A 17,953-nucleotide genomic window follows, 5' to 3' on the forward strand; every position below is an offset into this window, starting at 1 on the left:
GGGAATACTGGTTCTATGCATCCCTGTCACACTACTGACCCCCAGATCAGACAGGCTAGATCTGGCCCTGAGGTGTAGAAGTATGTTTGTGGCCACTGCAGTCAGTTTCAGTCAGATAAAAGCTGCAGTTTGGCCCATAAAGTCATGCAGATCTTTGTGGAACTCCCGGACCCTGAGCTGGAGGACCTTGACTGTTCCCCATGGGGCTAAAGTAGGACATTTTCTACTCCACAACTGGGACAAGACTAGTCTTCAAATATTCACAAACCTACTGCTGGTAGCAAGAGAGGTTCAAACAGATGAGGAGGACCAGGTCTCTGTAGGCAGGCAGCAGGGACCAACCAAAGATATCCATTTATCACTTGCAATTAGGAGCTGAAGCAGGAAGGTGATGCCTCAATGTTAAATGGTGGGTAAAAGCACAAGGAGTGTGTGGGAGCCATTGTGCAATGACAGCCCTCAGCATTAACCCTGTCCGCAATAAACTGGCTGAAGTGGGGGTATTAAATGATACCCAATGGTCTTAGTAATGCTTGGCCCACACTGCCTACTCATAAAGTAAGTCTTCAGAGACAGGCTCACACCAGAGACTGTGCCACTGCTGGACCTGGAAAGTGCCACAGTTTGAGCCCAGTGTAGGCAGGTCACATTACAGGCTAGCTCTGCAATTCGTTAGTCCAGTGGGGTCCAGATACAACCATAAAAGCTAATGCTGGAGATATGTCAGTTTATATATCTGCATATAGAGATCAACTGAAGAAGTAGGTAGAGGTACACTATATTGCCAAAAGTATTGGGACACCCCTCCAAATCATTGAATTAAGGTGTTCCAATCACCTCCATGGCCACAGGTGTATACAATCAAGCCCCTAGGCATGCAGACTGCTTCTACAAATATTTGTGAAAGAATGGGTCGCTCTCAGGAGCTCAGTGACTCCAAGCGTGGTCCCGTAATAGGTGGCCACCTGTGCAAAAAGTCCATCCGTGACATTTCCTGGCTACTAAATATTCCATGCTCAACTGGGATTATAACAAAGTGGAAGCAACTGGGAACAACAGCAACTCAGCCACCAAGTGGTAGGCCACATAACATGACAGAGCGGGGTCAGCGCATGCTGAAGCGCACAGTGCGCAGAAGTCGCCAACTGTCTGCAGAGTCAATAGCTAAAGACCTCCAAACTTGGTGTGGCCTTCAGATGAGCACAACAACAGTGCGTAGAGAGCTTCATGGAATGGGTTTCCATGGCCGAGCAGCTGCATCCAAGCCTTACATCACCAAGTACAATGCAAAGCGGCGGATGCAGTGATGTAAAGCACGCCGCCACTGGACTCTAGAGCAGTGAAGACGTGTTTTCTGGAGCGACCAATCATGCTTCTCTGCCTGGCAATCCAATAGACGTATCTGGGTTTGGCGGTAGCCAGGAGAATGGTACTTGCCTGATTGCATTGTGCCAAGTGTAAAGTTTGGTGGAGGGGGGATAATGGTGTGGGGTTGTTTTTCAGGGGTTGGGCTTGGCCCCTTAGTTCCAGTGACGGGAACTCTTAAGGCGTTGGCATACCAAGACATTTTATTATTATTATTATACAGGATTTATATAGCACCAACAGTCTATGCAGCGCTTTACAACATACATATTTTGGCCAATTTCATGCTCCCAACTTTGTGGGAAGAGTTTGGGGATGGCCCCTTCCTTTTCCAACATGACTGCACACCAGTGCACAAAACAAGATCCATAAAGACATGGATGAGGGAGTTTGGGGTGGAGGAACTTGACTGACCTGCACAGAATCCTGATCTCAACCCCATAGAACACCTTTGGGATGAATTAGAGTGGAGACTGTGAGCCAGACCTCCTCCCCCGACATCAGTGCCTGACCTCACAAATGTGCTTCTGGAAGAATGGTCCAACCTTCCCATAGACACCCTCCTAAACCTTGTGGACGGCCTTCCCACAAGAGTTGAAGCTGTTATCGCTGCAAAGGGCGGGGCCAACTCAATATTGAACCCTATGGACTAAGACTTGGATGCCATTAAAGTTCATGTTTGTGTAAAGGCCGGCCAACCAATACTTGGAGCAACATAGTGTATCTTGAGTGAAGACAAAAGTAAGAGAAATTATTGGCTAGAGAAAAAAAAAAGGTTAGACTTTTCTCTGCAAACTGCAGAAATAGCGTCCATCATCCTAGTGCTCTAGCAAATAGCTGAGCCATGCTGAGAGAAGGAGTTACACTGGACTGGCTTGCTGTTTTATTTTGCCGTGACCTAAATCTCATGTAGCAGCAGTATAACCCAACAGTCACTGAAGTGGTTAATGCCCCTACCATCACCCCAGACTTTGAGACACTTATCAAGAACAAGTAGCATCCCCAGTTTTCCCATTAGTTCTAATTATTTGCATATGTTTCAATTACCGTTTATTTTATTGGGTTTTTACCTCAATAGCACTTTTATTTTCACTAGCGATGCGATGACTGCACTATCCATTTTGGAAGGAGGCCATTTGTTTACAGTTTATAAAGGTGTGCATATACATTATAGAATACTGCACAAGTTGTTTTGTGGAATAAATTATGTTTCAGAAATTAAATTATTTTTGGGTCGCGACTTAATGACAAAGGACAAATGTGGTGTAATGTAACGGAACCGACTCAGTCTGCGCTTGGGTACTTCCGTTAGACTACCGCTTCCCCGTCCAAACACCGACACCACCGCTGACCATACAAGACTAGACGAAACCAGTCTGTCTGAACATGGAACTCTATTTGAAACTCAAACTGGCTTTTTATACACTCAGGGGGCATATCCCCCCTCCCTGCATAATGACACAGGGCGGGGCAATCTACATTTAGTAATGAGACACACAGGTATTCAAACTTCACACCAACAAACAGTCCCATCAGGAGGGAAGGCTGCTGGAGACACCCCCCACTAAGCGAATACACAAACACATACATCCCATAATAGTTTGCTCCCAAGCAAGACACACAATAGAACAACGCAACCACATGGCATTAAACAATCAACAACCCCCACCCCAATATTAGGACAGATCACCCTGTACCCCTAACAGGCACAAGGTGACTTGCACATATTAGGGATATGGGGAGCTGAGACAGGGGTCTCCCCACCTCTCCAAAGTGAGCTGTGTTCCATGGGCCCCCCACCCAAAAGAGACTCCCGTCACATGTGGGTCCTGAGGTTCCACAGGTTGAGAACCACTGTATCAGGGTACACTTTGTTGAATAAAACTGGAGAACCAACTTTTTGTTCTGTAAACCAATTTATTATAGGACAATGTTGCAGAAGAATCTTTAAATATTTTCTAAATTGGGAAAAACAGAAACTCTCATTCATGCATTAAAATTCAAAATAAATCTGTATAAACATTACAAAAAGATTCATCCAACATGGAGGCAATATAGGTTTCCCCATGCACCTCCTTCCGAAAATGTAGAAAAGCACCATATTTTAGAACTCTCCTCCCTGTTGGCGTTATTGGTGCATCTCTAATCCTCCACCATCAGAAATTTTTTTTAGATTGGAAGTCCACTTATCATTGGAGAAAAAAAAAGTGCGCCCTTGTGATATAAGCAGCTGATGACACAGGAGATCAGAAAGGCAATGGAAGAAAGCAGTGATAGGATTTGTGGATGAGAAGACATTGCTTACACCAGATTCATAACTTGAGGCCCAATTTTTGCGATTACCCCAAGAATTTATTTTTTAGCAGTAAATGTTATTTCATGAAAAGCTCATTGATGGCCATCTCCGTTCAAAAATATTGTTCTAATTAAAAATATAATTTTTCTTGTTTAAGAAAGTTGAAGCTTTTAGGGGAAAACACCATTCTAAGGGCGAATGTCCATAGGACCAGTTTTATAGTTGCTTTCACTGCTGTAAGTAAATGAAATACAGAATTACCACCTGTGTATACTAGACTTATGAGCAGCAGTGGAAGAGGCACAGTTAGCAGTTCTTATATTCATCATAGAAAACACAGGGCAGGGATCCAGTTGTAACTGGAGAGAGACAAAATTATCTTTAGGTACTGGGCAGCTGTCCATCCTTCCATTAGTCATTGATACCCAACCATGTACACCAGACAGAGCCCCAGTACGTAGCATCAGCACTGGCCGTTCAGCAGGTGGAGTGGAAAACACCCCCCACTCGGGCTCCTTGTGAGACCAAACTGTTGTACTCCTTCACCGCTTTCTCAGTCTGGAAAACCAGCACATCGATGCCCTGGGATTTGATGTACTCTAGAGTAGAGGGTGGCACCTAGAACAAAGAAATAGTAATTGATAAAAAGTATTGGTTAGTTATTGGTACCTTAAACCTGGCACTCTCCTTGACAAGACATGAATAATAAAAGGAAATTCGGTCTTGTAAATTCCTCATCTTGGGTTATGCAGGCTACCTTCAGGTGACTAGATACTGGCAAGGAACTTTGCTAGGGCTGTACCCAGTGCACACCCTTATAACCCTAGTTGGCAATTCTGTTCTGGTCTGTGATTACAATCCTGGATCTTGTACTGTACCCCAACATGAGGAGTTTACAGGTGAATAATAAAAAAACGCCCTTTATCTTTAGGACACAAGGCAGTAGTCATAAACCATTGGATGTACCCAAGCAATAAACTGAAGAGTGGGCAACATAGCAACAGACCGAAAACACAAAAGGTAAGAACCCCCCCCCCCCAAAAAAACCTCAGATGACAGCTTGAAGCAACTTGCAATTGAAGCTCATATCCACCTAGTAGAACCTACTATATGAACAGAGGACAAGGTGATGGCCTTACAAATCTGGGAAACAGGTGCTTGATGCTGGAAAGCTCAAGAGACACCAATAGATCTAGTGAAATATTTTCTGATAGGGAAAGGAGGAACTCTGTTCCTAAGAGAGTAAGCCCTGCAGGTAAGTTGTCTAATCCACCTGGCAATGGTGGAGCAAAAGGCAGGATGTCCTCTACGAGAGTCTGTAGTCTGACTGTACCCTGACTGGATGAACTTGCAGAAGTGCTGTAAAGTTAGTGGTGCTCCAGGTTCCCCCCAAAAAAATTAAAAGTCAGCAGCTACAAATACTAAGGACCCTCACCTGTCCAGGGATCCAGCGAGGTTTTCACCCGAGCGGATTCTTCAATAAGCTTCGGGTGCATGCCCCGGGATCTTAACCCCTTTGTGCCGGCGCCTCCCGGCCCTTTAAGGGTTTCAGAAGCCAGGAGGTGGGGTGGGGTTTAGGGTCATGTGACCACCGTGACACACCGTCACATTATTGGGAAAGGTCCCAATCGAAAGAGGAGATTGGAACCTTTCCGCGAGTACCGGACATGTGTGCTGGGAGCGTGCAGGGCGCGCGCTCTCAGCACAAATGTTCTTTTTTACTAGAACGCAAATGTGCGGCCGCTCGGCATCTAGGCCCAGACATCGGGAGGCCATACATTTGCAGCCGGCGTGAAGAGGTAAAGTAAGGTCTTTTGGGGTCTGTGAAGGAAGGAAAGGGGGAGCGAACTTTGGGATCAGATCACCGTGGGCATCTGACTGAAAGACAACGTGGGAGCAGTTACCTGTCCAAACATGGTAACACCCCCCCCCCCAAAGTTCCAAATGTTGCAGTGGAGGAGACAGCAGAGTGCAAACAAATAGAACTTCACCCCTTTTGGGTGAAGTTCTGCTTTAATCCAGTTCTCAGCTCCTGAATGTTGATGGGGAGTCTTGACTCCGCTCAAGACACATCTCACACCCATCTCAAGGCTCCCAACATTGGATTATCAATCTCCAGGCAGATCTGAAGCTCCTGGGCAGCAACTAGGTTGGACTTCTCGCTAACAGAAAACTCAACCCAATTTCTGTGCATCACTTCCCCATACCACTCACTGCTGGCCCTGTTCAGCACTAAACAGTTTAATCTGCATTATAAAATGGGGATGTGATGGGTCTCCTGACCAGGACTTTTCTTCACTACACAGGGATCCTGCCCACAGTGGATATATCAAAACATTCCAAGCTCAGCCAACATGGAGCCAAATGTATAGGCTAATATTAGAGTGTCAGCCAAGACCTCAGAAATGGCACAACAAAGGCTTACATTGTTTATATGACGGGTTGGAACAGGAAGGCCCATTACTGCATCATGGATGTGCAGGAGTTGTCTTTCTTAAAAATGTAGAGGAGAACACGGATTTAACTTCTGACCCACCTGTAGCGCCTCGCTCATTCCACGGCCAATCACCAGTGTCTTCACCCCCTTCTTCACAACTTCCTCTACGTCTGCCGGCTGGACACCCGGATAGTGCTGTTGGAGATTGAGACATTAGTTCCTCATTTAAAAAGTGGTTAATAAAAACGTAAAGCAAAGCTGCAGCCAAAGAGATTAAAAAAAAGTAGTCCATTAAAAGAGAACATAGAAACACACTATTGTTGCAATATTCACCCTCTACCCAAGCTATAGCCCAAAGTACTTATTTTTAAAATGAAAATGAAATGGTGCTGCGCTAATCCAATTTCACAATATCACATAGTCAAAATATGGTAAATACTAATAATAGCAACCCCCAAGGATTGAAAAAAACAGTTACACCAACTAGTAAGAAAGAACAAATGTTTATATATATATGTATATATTTATTTGACAAGAAAACCATAAACCAATGAAATATAGTCTTGTGAAATGGTGATCTATCCCCACAAAACAAAGAGCGTTCATTCAGTGACAATAGTGAATATGTAATCACATATAGCAAATCTATAGAATAGAATAGACAAGAAAACACAAAGACTGTCAAAGCGTGGTCTTGTGGATAGTGGCTTTCTAGGTACACATAGAAAAGGCATCACTAATGTACGCTCCAGTGAGAATTAATAGTGAAAACAAAATATGACCATACATGGTCTATAATAGTGAAAATAAAGTGACCTGATCCACTAATTGGGATTGAAACACATAAGTGACATCACGACTAATCCCAAAAACCATCATAAACAAATAAAAGTAAATACATAAGTGAAACCCATAAAATATTTTCAATTTGAAATACACTAAAGTGACACTTGCGAAAGTGAATGAATCGAACACGTAAATCCCCAAATTTGGGATATTGTAAATCACATCCAATATTTGTGTTACGTGCAATAAAAAAAACTTATTTATGAAAAAACTATAGTGCCATGATATAATAATGACATATAAAAATGTACAAAAACTGTGAAGTCCGAAGAAGATCCGTTGGATTCAAATAGTGCAAGTGATAGTGTTGAGATTGGGTGCCCGAGGAAGCCACGTGTTAACGGGACGTAACGCGTAGGGATGTGGTAACGTATTTCCGGCATGGATGCCATCTTGCTTCACCCTAAACACCCATGGAAGTGGAGAAAGAATCATACTTTAGTTTCCATGTTTAGCCCCCTAGCACATATTTTTAATTACCCACTACTCCTGCCGGGACAGGATATTAAGGGATTCAAGTGGTGGCTTTATAAAAAGGGCTCTATAGAATCGGATTTTGTGAGGATGCCTCATACTGATCATTTTTGATATTTCCAGATCTCACTGCCTACGTTCCATCTGGCCAGAGGGACAGATTCCCTATAGAGTCACCCCATATGAGAAATGGTGTACACATGACTCAGGTCAGCGGGGCAGCATATCTCATTTATGGACTACTTTTGTGCACCCCTCCTGAATTTTCTTATATTTTAGACTGGGAATGGGATTTCCTAGAGGACAAAGATTTTGACTTTTGGCATAAATGCTTCCTAAGATCATTTACTGGTATCATGAATGTGGCCTTAACAGAAGCTATCCTGAAGGTTTTCACCCGATGGTACCTAGTCCAGTATTTAATTGCTTTGTCTAGATCAGGGATCTCCATACCAAAGACGTGGTTGTCAGTGGGAGTAAAAAAAATTACATAGCGCCTGGGATCAGTAGAGAGTGGAATAGTGCCCCATCATTGGTATCAGTGGGAGGAATAGTGCCCCGCCATTGGTGTCAGTGGGAGGAATAGTGCCCCGCCATTGGTGTCAGTGGGAGGAATAGTGCCCCGCCATTGGTGTCAGTGGGAGGAATAGTGCCCCGCCATTGGTGTCAGTGGGAGGAATAGTGCCCCGCCATTGGTGTCAGTGGGAGGAATAGTGCCCCGCCATTGGTGTCAGTGGGAGGAATAGTGCCCCGCCATTGGTGTCAGTGGGAGGAATAGTGCCCCGCCATTGGTGTCAGTGGGAGGAATAGTGCCCCGCCATTGGTGTCAGTGGAAGGAATAGTGCCCCGCCATTGGTGTCAGTGGGAGGAATAGTGCCCCGCCATTGGTGTCAGTGGGAGGAATAGTGCCCCGCCATTGGTGTCAGTGGGAGGAATAGTGCCCCATCATTGGTATCAGTGGAGGAATAGTACCACGTCATTGGTGTCTGTAGGAGAAATAGTGTCAACTGTTGGTGTCAGTGGTAGGAATGATGCTCCATTGTTTGTGTTCATCTTGTATGAACAGTTTCTTTATATATAAATGATAATAAAAGTATTGAAAGTAAAAAGTGCAGAAAGTTTGATGTGCTCAGTATCAGAGCCTCCAGTCTGCGCTGCCTCCTCAAATGTCAGAGTGCGCAATAACACAGGAACAACCTTTGAATCCCCTGCTCAAGAATACATTTCCCTTTAGTCCAGGCACCATGCATGACCTCTCTGGCCCTCTTACTACCTGTGTATGTCAGCAAAAGCAGCATCTCTCTCCCAGAAGTGCACACGTAAAAGTGGTTCTATAGGTACCCTCAAGGCATGGAGCCACCCATTGGTACTGATCACTCACTGTGCTCATTCATAACTGAAACATAGTAAACAGTGTTTACTATGCCTCCGTTTGTAAATGAACAGGGAGTCTGTGCAAAGCTCTTCCTGTCTGTGTCCTCATTCACTTTGTTTCTTGAAAGAGAAATGAGGGGCCTGCTTAGACCCCTGATATTTCACCAAAGCCCCCCAACAGGGCTGTTACAATTTTGTTTTTGTATTTTCAAAAAATGTTTTTAGGGAAAAAAAAAAAAAAAAAAAGCTACTGACACAGCCCACAGCCCTACTGACTGACACCGCCCACAGCCTGACACACACTGTCCACCGCCCCAGTGCCCTACTGACTGACATTGTCCAACGTCCACTGCCCTACTGGCCGACACCGTCCACTGCCCTACTGGCCGACACCGTCCACTGCCCTACTGGCCGACACCGTCCACTGCCCTACTGGCCGACACCGTCCACTGCCCTACTGGCCGACACCGTCCACTGCCCTACTGGCCGACACTTTTAAGGAAGGCCAAGTTTAGTCAGCCATGCTGACTAAACTCTGTAAGAAAGTGCAGGGTTGAGAGAGCGCTCAACAGTGGCTGGGAATTCTGGAAGCAGTGACACCACCCGTAGGTTCTCATGCAGCAATATGGCACACATTGCAATGTATGTGAACCAAAAATTCCTGTTTCTATGCAAAGTTTGCTGAAGATGTTTACACATGTGTAGTAGTGTGCAAAGGGTTGATTGAGAGTTTTTTGCCTCAAGGCACTGGGCACAGAATGGGGCTCAGGGTGCATGTCTCCCTGAATGTGAGTGGTATGGGATGGAGAGACACATGCGGGGAGTGGAGGGGGACCAGGTGCCTGTAACAGTCCGTAGACAGAATCTCTATTGACAACTGGATCCAGGTGCTGCATACTAATGCATTATAGAACCGGCACTATAGGGAAGCACACATACATAAATTGAGGCATCAACTCTTACATCAGTTCCAGTCTCCCTCCAGTCCCAGGTTCTGCTTCCTCCTGGCCACACCTTGCAGTCTTTATAATGCTGTCCACCAACACTCATACTGCCCCAGGAGATCCTGGAGATTTCGGGAGAAGACATCCTTTGGGGGAAAAAAAAAAAAAAAAAGGATTACAGCACAGCATTAAATCGAGGAGCCTGGGCAAAGGAAAGGTAACATGGTCTGGTTAGCAGTGTAAGCCCCTATAATAAATCCTTGACTCACCTAGAATCTGATTGTAGCTCATTATGACGGCTACTAATCAATCAGCGGGGCCAAAATTTTAGTCATTTGGAGAACATAAGAGGATAAAGACCTCTGAGCTAAGATGATGAAATGGAAGCAACATTTGTATTGGTCAATTCATCTCCTCCATTCCCAAGGATCAGCAGGTAAGCTGGTTACCTGGAGCTCCAACTTGCAAGGTTCTGCCATTATCCCACAGAACTTGTGTTAGCTACATGCGGTTAATGCATTTCGTTAAACTCCCAGCCCAGCTCGGTCATCGCATTTTGTTTAAAGTGGAAATTCAGCTAAACTGGGAAGTTCCACTCAACCAAAACCACCTTACCTGGGGATGACGGCGCTGGACTCCTGGATTGGTAAGTGTATATTTATTGGTATGGTCTTTGTAGCTGCGGACTTAATTTTTGTATAAATGATCAGTTCCTCTTTAAGCTTGGCTCATTCCCATAGGCTTTGCCTGAAAAACAGCTATGGTTCCTAATGCCAGGTCCCCCAGTGATGTGCAAGAAGATTCTTAGTGTACCCCCAGTGCTTCCTCATGTACCTGGATTCCTGAGAAGATTCCTAGCGCCCCCTATGGAACGTTCTACATTCTGAGAGACTTATAGTGACCCCAATATTCCTAGTGATCCTGTAGTTGTATTCTCCTTATTCCTAACTGTCAGCGCCTTCCAGTATGATCTCTGTACCCCCAGTGTGATCTCTGTACCCCCAGTGTGATCTCTGTACCCCAGTTCCTTCTAATGTGATCTCTGTACCCCCAGTTCCTTCCAGCATGATCTCTGTACCACCCAGTGTGATCTCTGTACCCCCAATGCCTTTCAGTGTGATCGCTGTACCCCAAGCGCCTTCCAGTATCATCTCTGCACCCCCAGCGCCTTCCAGTGTCATCTCTGCACCCCCAGCACCTTCCAGTGTCATCTCTGCACCACCCCGTGTGATCTCTGCACCCCCAGCGCCTTCCAGTGTCATCTCTGCACCCCCAGCACCTTCCAGTGTCATCTCTGCACCACCCCGTGTGATCTCTGCACCCCCAGCGCCTTCCAGTGTCATCTCTGCACCCCCAGCGCCTTCCAGTGTCATCTCTGCACCCCCAGCGCCTTCCAGTGTCATCTCTGCACCCCCAGCACCTTCCAGTGTCATCTCTGCACCACCCCGTGTGATCTCTGCACCCCCAGTGCCTTCCAGTGTCATCTCTGCACCCCCAGTGCCTTCCAGTGTCATCTCTGCACCCCCAGCGCCTTCCAGTGTCATCTCTGCACCCCCAGCGCCTTCCAGTGTCATCTCTGCACCCCCAGCGCCTTCCAGTGTCATCTCTGCACCCACAGTGCGATCTCTGTACCCACGGTGCCTACCAGTGTGAGCTCTGTACCACCCAGTGCCTTCGAGCGTGATCTCTGTATTCCCAGTGTGATCTCTGTACCCCCAATGCCTTCCAGTGTGAGCTCTGCACCCCCGGCGCCTTCCAGTGTGAGCTCTGCACACCCAGTGTGTTCTCTGTACCCCCCAGTGCCTTCCAGTGTGCTCTGAACCCCCCAGTACCTTTCAGTGTGCTTTCTGTACCCCCAGTGTGATCTCTATACCCCCAGTGCATTCCAGTGCTCTCTGTACCCCCCAGTGCCTTCCAGTGTGATCCCTGTACCCCCAGTGTGATTCCTGTACCCCCAGTGTGATCCCTGTACCCCGAGTGCCTTCCAGTGTGAGCTCTGTACCAACAGTGCCTACCAGTGTGAGCTCTCTACCCCCCAGTGCATGCAATCTCTGTACCTCCAGTATGATCTCTGTACCCCCATTTCCCTCCAGTGTGATCTCTGTACCCCCAGTGCTTTCCAGTGTGCTCTGTACCCCCCCCCCCCCAGTGCCTTCCAGTGTGCTTTCTGTATTCCCAGTGTGATCTCTGTACCCCCCAGTGCCTTCCAGTGTGATCTCTGTACCCCCCCAGTGCCTTCCAGTGTGATCTCTGTACCCCCCCCCCCCCCAGTGCCTTCCAGTGTGATCTCTGTACCCCCCAGTGCCTTCCAGTGTGATCTCTGTACCCCCCCCCCCCCCCCCGTGTCTTCCAGCCTGTCTCCAGTGACTTTTAGCGTGTTCCTGCTTGCAACCTTTTTCCTTGTCCTTGATGTGTCCTTTGAACATGTCAGTGTCTGTGTACCTTTGCCAGTTTTCAGCCTTCCAGCCCCTTTGTGATCACCTGTTAATTCCGGTCTGCTATTTGTTAGTATCACCTGTGTCTGCAGTCTGCTTCTGTGTCCCCCAGTGTATTTCTAGTCTGTTTCCTGCTGTGTCCAGGTGCCATTCTAGCTGCTCCTAGAGATTCTGGTTGTCCCTCTTTGCATTGCTACTCACTTCTAGCTGTCCCGTGTGTCTCTGTGTACCTGTTCCCAGTTTCTATGCATACCTGCCAGCTTGGGCTGTACTCCCTACTGTTCTGTGATCCCTGTGCTTCAGCGCTGCAAGGGATTCTCATCTGATTATTAGCTCTTAGTTCCCAGCAGCTGCCTACTTGGGTGAGTCAGAGGACTGTATCCTGGGGATCATCCACAAAGCAACCTGTTTCAACCTTTAGGAGCTCTGGAGAAGGCCAGGCAGTTCCTTAGACCCTGCACCTTGGCCCTTACCTTCCCTGTATATGAGGGCAGGCTGGGTTCTCTCCAGACAGTACCAATAGGTATCCTTCCTGTTCTAGACTCCTTGGGGGAGATTTCCTAAAACTGGTGCAGCCAATTGGCTTCCAGGTTTTATTGTCAAAGCTTAATTGAACAAGCTGAAGTTAGAAGCTGATTGGTTACCATGCACAGCTGCGCCAGATTCTGAGTGCTCCAGTTTTGGTAGATCTCTCTCATTCTGCACCTCCTCTGTATTTCTGTGTACCTGCAATCCCTGTACGCTTTCATGTATATCATACATATTGTTATCTGTGTTCCTGTAAGATACTCCTGTCTCCCAATGAGCCCTGCACCCCAATGCAGTAAAGTGCCTCTTATGAGTATTCTGTGTCCTGCCTGCCTGTAAGACCAGCACCCCAGTGCTGCATTATACTCCTACTATTTTGGTGAGTCCATTATTCCATTCCATCCAAGGTCTTTGTCTCTTGTGCTGTACCAGGTAGGGTTGCCAGCTCATCCCAAACACATTAATTATACAAGTTCTGAGGCTACTTTATTGCAGATAAGGCACCAACTGAGTGTAATGACCACCTTAATCAGCCCTGAAACCTGTGTAATGAATATGTGTTCGGTTTTAAAGGGCTGAGGTGGCAATCCTAGTACCAGGTCAGCTGTAGCATGCTCCAAGCACACCACCATCCAGCATGCAAGGTGCACGGAGGGTTCACAATCCCAACCATACATGACTGTTGCCCACTCATGACCCAAGGTGGGTTATTAACCAAAACTGCAAGGTGCAGCCCTACATAGAACCCAATCAGCTTCCAGGTTTGATTGGCAAAGCTTAACTGAACAAGCTGAAGTTAAAAGCAGATTGGCTACCATGCCCAGCTACACCAGATTCTGAGTGTTCCAGTTTTAGTAAATCCCCCCCAAAATGTGTCAACTTCATAAGAGGTTGGACAATCTTCCATGCCCACATTGCAGATTACAGATGAAGTTTATTGTCACGAATACGTACATTCCCTGGAACCCCCTTCACTTCCTGATCATGAATCGTTAAAAAGTAGTATAGCATAAACCTCTCCTGGTGTACACTGACCTCCTGGCAGTTCCTGTTGTCTTCTCAAGCCTTGCTTGTGTGGGAGGGACCTATAAAAAAAAAGTCCCTACGTCACTGCAGCCCTTTTTTTTTCGAGACCATGCACATTCAGTGGTCTGGCTCTTGGACGTGTTCATGCCCACTTATGAATAGTAAAAAAACACGCCCAATGTGACGTTGTCACACGAAAACCAAACCCACATTAGAAGCAAAGAAGCCAAGATTGAAATAGAAGTAAGGTGCTGGTTGTCATCGAGAGCCGGGTCTAGGAGAAGGCTTCTTCTCAATCAAGTCCTAGAGAAATGAAGGAGTGCAAGAAAAAGCCAGCAAGGCAGATGGCCATAGATGGATAGAATTTTGAACAAAAATTATTAGGAAAGTCTTAGGAAATCCATAGATGGATAGAATTTTTAACAAAAATTCTTAGGAAAGTCTCAGGTAATCCATAGATGGATAGAATTTTGAACAAAAATTCTTAGGAGAGTCTCAGGAAATCCTTAGATGGATAGAATTTTGAACAGAAATTCTTAGGAAATTCTTAGGAAATCCTTAGATGGATAGAATTTTGAACAGAAATTCTTAGGAAAGTCTTAGGAAATCCATGGATGGATAGAATTTTGAACAAAAAGTCTTAGGAAATCCATAGATGGATAGAATTTTGAACAAAAAGTCTTAGGAAATCCATAGATGGATAGAATTTTGAACAAAAATACTTACGAAATTCTTAGGAAATCCATAGATGGATAGAATTTTGAACAAAAATACTTAGGAAATTCTTAGGAAATCCATAGATGGATAGAATTTTGAACAGAAATTCTTAGGAAAGTCTTAGGAAATCCATAGATGGATAGAAGTTTGAACAAAAATTCTTAGGAAATTCTTAGGAAATCCTTAGATGGATAGAATTTTGAACAGAAATTCTTAGGAAAGTCTTAGAAAATCCATAGATGGATAGAATTTTGAACAAAACGTCTTAGGAAATCCATAGATGGATAGAATTTTGAACAAAACGTCTTAGGAAATCCATAGATGGATAGAATTTTGAACAAAAATACTTACGAAATTCTTAGGAAATCCATAGATGAATAAAATTTTGATCAAAAATTCTTAGGAAATTTTGTAGGAAACTTCTCAAAATATTCGAGTGCTATTTGAAAGATTTTGTTTGCCTTTTAACTTTTGATTTTGGAATGAATTAACTTTACCGAACCAAAAATGCATACAGTGTTAGAAGTTAGTTCGTTTGAGAACATTTCCATCCTGCTCCTTGGAATTTTCTCTTCACTGCCACTGAAATCGAGCATCGATTTGACCTAAATAATGGTTAGAGAAATGAACAAACTTTCTTGGAACATTCTTTTCCTAATGCCTAGTACATACCATGAGAAAATCAGATGAAAATAACCACATTCTGAGCGATCGTTCCATAATCTATTCGTCAGTACGCAGCTTTCGACAGCCGATTATAATTCCGCACACAGGGCTGAAGAAGGTATTTAATACATTTGCCCAGAACTGTCCTAATGCATGGGCACCCCTGGGCATGGCCCAGGGGCCCCAAGTGCATTGGGGCCCCATGATAAACTTGCATTACATCATATTTGCCAACTGTCCTGGATTTGCTGGGACAGTCACACTTTTTACTAAGCTGTCCTGGAATGGCCCAGGCAGCATCCCAAAAACTGTAGTGTACCCTCTGGATCCCAGTATTGTGCCTTCTTGATCCCCCCTGTACTGAGCCCTTCTGCCTCCCCATACTGTGCCCTTTGTGTTGTTAAGTCTTTGATTTATGGCATGTTTTCATATTGTTTAAAATTGATTTGATTGAAAATACTGATAGATATATGTTTAATTCTATCAGCTACTGTATTTATACTTTAATTTTTTTTTTACTCCAAAAGAATTTTATTAAAATAGATGTGATAAAAATATAAAAAAATCCAATTTTTAAATAAAAAAAGTAAAAAATCATTGATTTTTATCTACCCTGCTCTGTCCCCTAAAGAGGAAAAGCCTTGACGCCTTTAATATACATCATATTGAAGCACATGCTGTATAGTGTATGGGCCTGTGAGGGGGGTGGGGGTCAGGGGTGCCAGAGTGAGCTTTAAAGTAGTACTCCAGCCAAGAAATGCGGTGTTGGCTAGCATAAGCAAGGATTTGATTTTTTTAGCACATTTTCCTTGCTTGTCAATAGCGCTGATAATATTTCCACCACCTGGACGACTATGCAGCAACTCTGAGAATTTATTTATTTCAGGTACTTATATATCGCCGTCAATTTACGCAGCGCTTTACATATTTATTCTACATTCACATCAGTCCCTAACCCTCAAGGGGCGTACAATCTAAGCTCCTTAACTCACATTCATACATACACATACTAGGGACAATTTAGACAGGAGCCAATTCACCTACCAGCATGTCTTTGGAGTGTGGGAGGAAAGCAGAGTACCCGGAGGAAACCCACGCAGGCACAGGGAGAACATGCAAACTCCAGGCAGGTGGTGCCATGGTTGGGATTCGAACCAACGACCCGAGTGCTGCCAGGTGGAAGTGCTAACCATTTAGTCACTGTGCTGTCCATGTGTATGACCTTTTTGCTGCTGCGAAAAAAATATTATGCCAGAAAATGTAATGGCTGATTTTTGAACAACATGGCTGTTACAAAGCACGAAAATAGATCCCGGACTTTCTACTCTTCTTGGAGTGGCTTTTGTCTCTTAACGGATCAGCACACACTCCTTACTAGGAGCACTCAGTCCCCTTAAATCAGGGGTCTCCAAACTGCTTCCCGAGGGGCCGGATGTGGCCCTTTGCTACCCTTTATCCGGCCCTTGGGGCACTATTCCTCCAACTGAGACCAACAATGGGGCAGTACTTCTTCCCATGAAACCAATGATGGTGTACTCTTCTTCCCACTGATACCAATGGTGGGGCTCTACTCCTCCTCCTACTGACCATCAACCCTGCGGCCATGTGTATTCTCGCTGATGATGGGGCCAGGACATTTTCTAGCCTCACTGGCCATAGTCCGGCCCTCCTAAAGTCTGAAGGACAGTATACTGGCCCTTGGTTTGAAAAGTTTGGAGACCCCTGCCTTAAAGGAACCTCTTCAAACCGTAGATGAAAATCTCCTTATCCACCTGGCTGTCATGAAAAGTATCCCAGGCAAGGGATTCTGAGACATATAAAGAATGAGGGTACATTGGGTGCATAGTGTGTGAATGTTGGCTGTACAGCTGCTGTGATGACAAGATGACGTCTTTGTAGCCTCCCTGGTGGTATTCCCGAGTGTAAATCGAGGTAAAGTTTCAGTACCACAAGCGGTAACCCCGAGCTACACTCGGGCTTACCATGCGGCGCTGCTCCAGGATCCTTCGATCACTTACCTTGTCCTGCACTCCCGCGATGTCCCTCCTGCAGTGTCCCCGGCAATGTAATCCGGCGGATGCCGGCATCTGTCTTCCAGGTTCCGTTCCCTGTGACATCGGGACGTACGGGGACGGAACGGCGGGAAATTTGAAAATGACAAAAAGTGACATTCTCTAAATTCACTAAAATCACATAATAAAACATTCCTGTATCAAACCATTTCACATACATTTTGTCCCGAGTGCTTTGTCCGGCGCCCTGCCTGCATTTTTACTGTTCTTTCTGCCTGGAAGCTGAGAAACGTCCATGGCGTCCAAAAAGCGTCCCTTTAGGTCAAAATCGGTATTAGACCGGCTAGAGAACAGCGATAGTAAATCAGAACCACTTGCAGAATTGAGTGATAATGATTCGTGGGGGAAATTCCTCATCAGACACTGAAAACGATTTTGCGACTTTGCTGAGTGATGTGCGAACTTGGCGCTATATTTCAAATTTCAGTGTTTTTGGTTTGATTATATTATTGAATTACATTTATTATTATTATATTATTATTTTTTATGATTATTTATTAAATTATAATTTATGATTTTATGTTTCAAGTTTTATCCTACCCGGGATGTTTACTAGACTCTCGTTCGGACAGATTTCAGTGAGTTATACCTAAAAATTACAGGCCTACAATAAAAAAAATACATATTTCCATGCAAAAAAATGTACCGCTTTGAGCACAGAAATATGGTCATAATCAGACCGCTAGGGAGGTTAAATGATTTGTGTGGTGGTGGGTATGTATTTATGCTCTTAATTGTGTTTTGTATTTTTTTATAGTAATTAAAAGCCTGTT

At 45.0% G+C, this 17,953-nt stretch overlaps 1 protein-coding gene across 2 annotated transcripts; it reads right to left on the bottom strand.

Moving 5' to 3' along the window:
• Positions 1-3,262: 3,262 nt before the first annotated feature.
• Positions 3,263-13,877, bottom strand: AAMDC (adipogenesis associated Mth938 domain containing). 2 transcript variants are annotated; one of them, XM_089656475.1, is made up of 4 exons: positions 13,735-13,877; positions 9,756-9,882; positions 6,198-6,293; positions 3,263-4,279 (listed from the first exon to the last, which is right to left on the bottom strand). In XM_089656475.1, exons 2-4 carry the CDS (start codon positions 9,879-9,881, stop codon positions 4,139-4,141), a joined length of 363 nt encoding a protein of 120 aa, XP_089512601.1. In that variant the 5' UTR covers position 9,882; positions 13,735-13,877; the 3' UTR covers positions 3,263-4,138. The 2 variants fall into 2 exon arrangements, with proteins under 2 accessions (XP_089512601.1, XP_089512600.1); XM_089656474.1 differs by having other exon boundaries at positions 13,654-13,754.
• Between the last annotated feature and the right edge of the window lie 4,076 nt (positions 13,878-17,953).

Source organism: Staurois parvus, unplaced genomic scaffold (genome assembly GCF_062004578.1).
Source record: "Staurois parvus isolate SC_StPar_1 unplaced genomic scaffold, SC_StPar_1.0 ptg000909l, whole genome shotgun sequence".
NCBI classification, from domain to species: domain Eukaryota; kingdom Metazoa; phylum Chordata; class Amphibia; order Anura; family Ranidae; genus Staurois; species Staurois parvus.